This window comes from Euleptes europaea, chromosome 4 (assembly GCF_029931775.1).
Source record: "Euleptes europaea isolate rEulEur1 chromosome 4, rEulEur1.hap1, whole genome shotgun sequence".
Taxonomy (NCBI): domain Eukaryota; kingdom Metazoa; phylum Chordata; class Lepidosauria; order Squamata; family Sphaerodactylidae; genus Euleptes; species Euleptes europaea.
This window is the reverse complement of record NC_079315.1, coordinates 98,706,420-98,707,397: the sequence shown is the minus strand read 5'-3', so window position 1 is coordinate 98,707,397 and position 978 is coordinate 98,706,420. Positions and strand designations below refer to the sequence as shown.

Sequence of the window (978 nt, the reverse complement as noted above, 5' to 3'; positions counted from 1 at the left end):
GCCAACAACACAAAAGAGGAAGTACAGCGTAATGCCAAATAGATGCCATGCAATAAAATGAAGACCTCCGAAGCAACTCAGATGGAAGTTCTATAAATAGAGCCCAATTGTCAGCATGTAAAAAGATGCAGCCTGTCCCCATGGATCTTAGTCACACCCAGGGAAGCAAGCGCTGTGGCCGAGCTAAAAACGAGATGCTGCATCAACTGATAAACTAGTACGTAAGAGGGCAGGCGGCTGATCAGGACTTCGCCGTTTTGACTGAACCAAAGAAAGCAGCGAGCGACCATATCCTTTTAGCAATGGAAGGAGTACTAGTGATACGTCACTGGGTGGAAACCCCAGCACGTTATCAGGAGCATTTTGCTGAGCGAGATCTCGAAGCGTGCAGGCTAAACCATTGTCTGTATGCCTTGCCAGGCCCGGCCACAGCTGCTCAGGGAAAGAAGCCACAGGCAAGGAAGAGCTCTGCGGAGGCAGCGCAGAAGGGCACGGAGGAAGGAAAGCCCAAATTTCAAGTCTTGATCGACATTGTACAATTCCGGCCCGAAGACATTATCATTCAGACCTTTGAAGGCTGGCTGCTGGTTAAAGCTCAGCACGGACCCAGGATGGATGAACACGGCTTCATAACCAGAAGCTTTACTAGACAATACAAACTGCCAGAGGGAGTCGAAACAAAAGACCTGGCTGCTCTCTTCTGCCACGACGGCATTTTGGTTATTGAAACCAAAACCTTGGCAGAGAACTGACGAGGAGACTTTTTTTACTGGTGAGACATTACGATTTCCGCTGTTAACTCGGATCCATCTGATCTGTGGAGTTGTGCACGCAGAGCTGTGTTTCCAGTGAGGAAAAAGTCAAGCTTTTACATATTTTATTCACTATGTTGAGTTTGTTTTGATGTGAAAGACAATATTTGTTCCCAGCAGCTGCATATTTTCCGGCACGCTTAGCGAGTGGAAAAAGTATTTCGGC

At 47.5% G+C, this 978-nt stretch overlaps 1 protein-coding gene across 1 annotated transcript; it reads left to right on the top strand.

The window, feature by feature from the left end:
* Window positions 1-293: 293 nt before the first annotated feature.
* Window positions 294-752, top strand: HSPB3 (heat shock protein family B (small) member 3). The gene has a single exon (XM_056848905.1). The coding sequence runs from the start codon at window positions 303-305 to the stop codon at window positions 750-752; it is 450 nt and encodes a 149-aa protein (XP_056704883.1). The 5' UTR covers window positions 294-302.
* The last annotated feature ends 226 nt before the right edge of the window (window positions 753-978 follow it).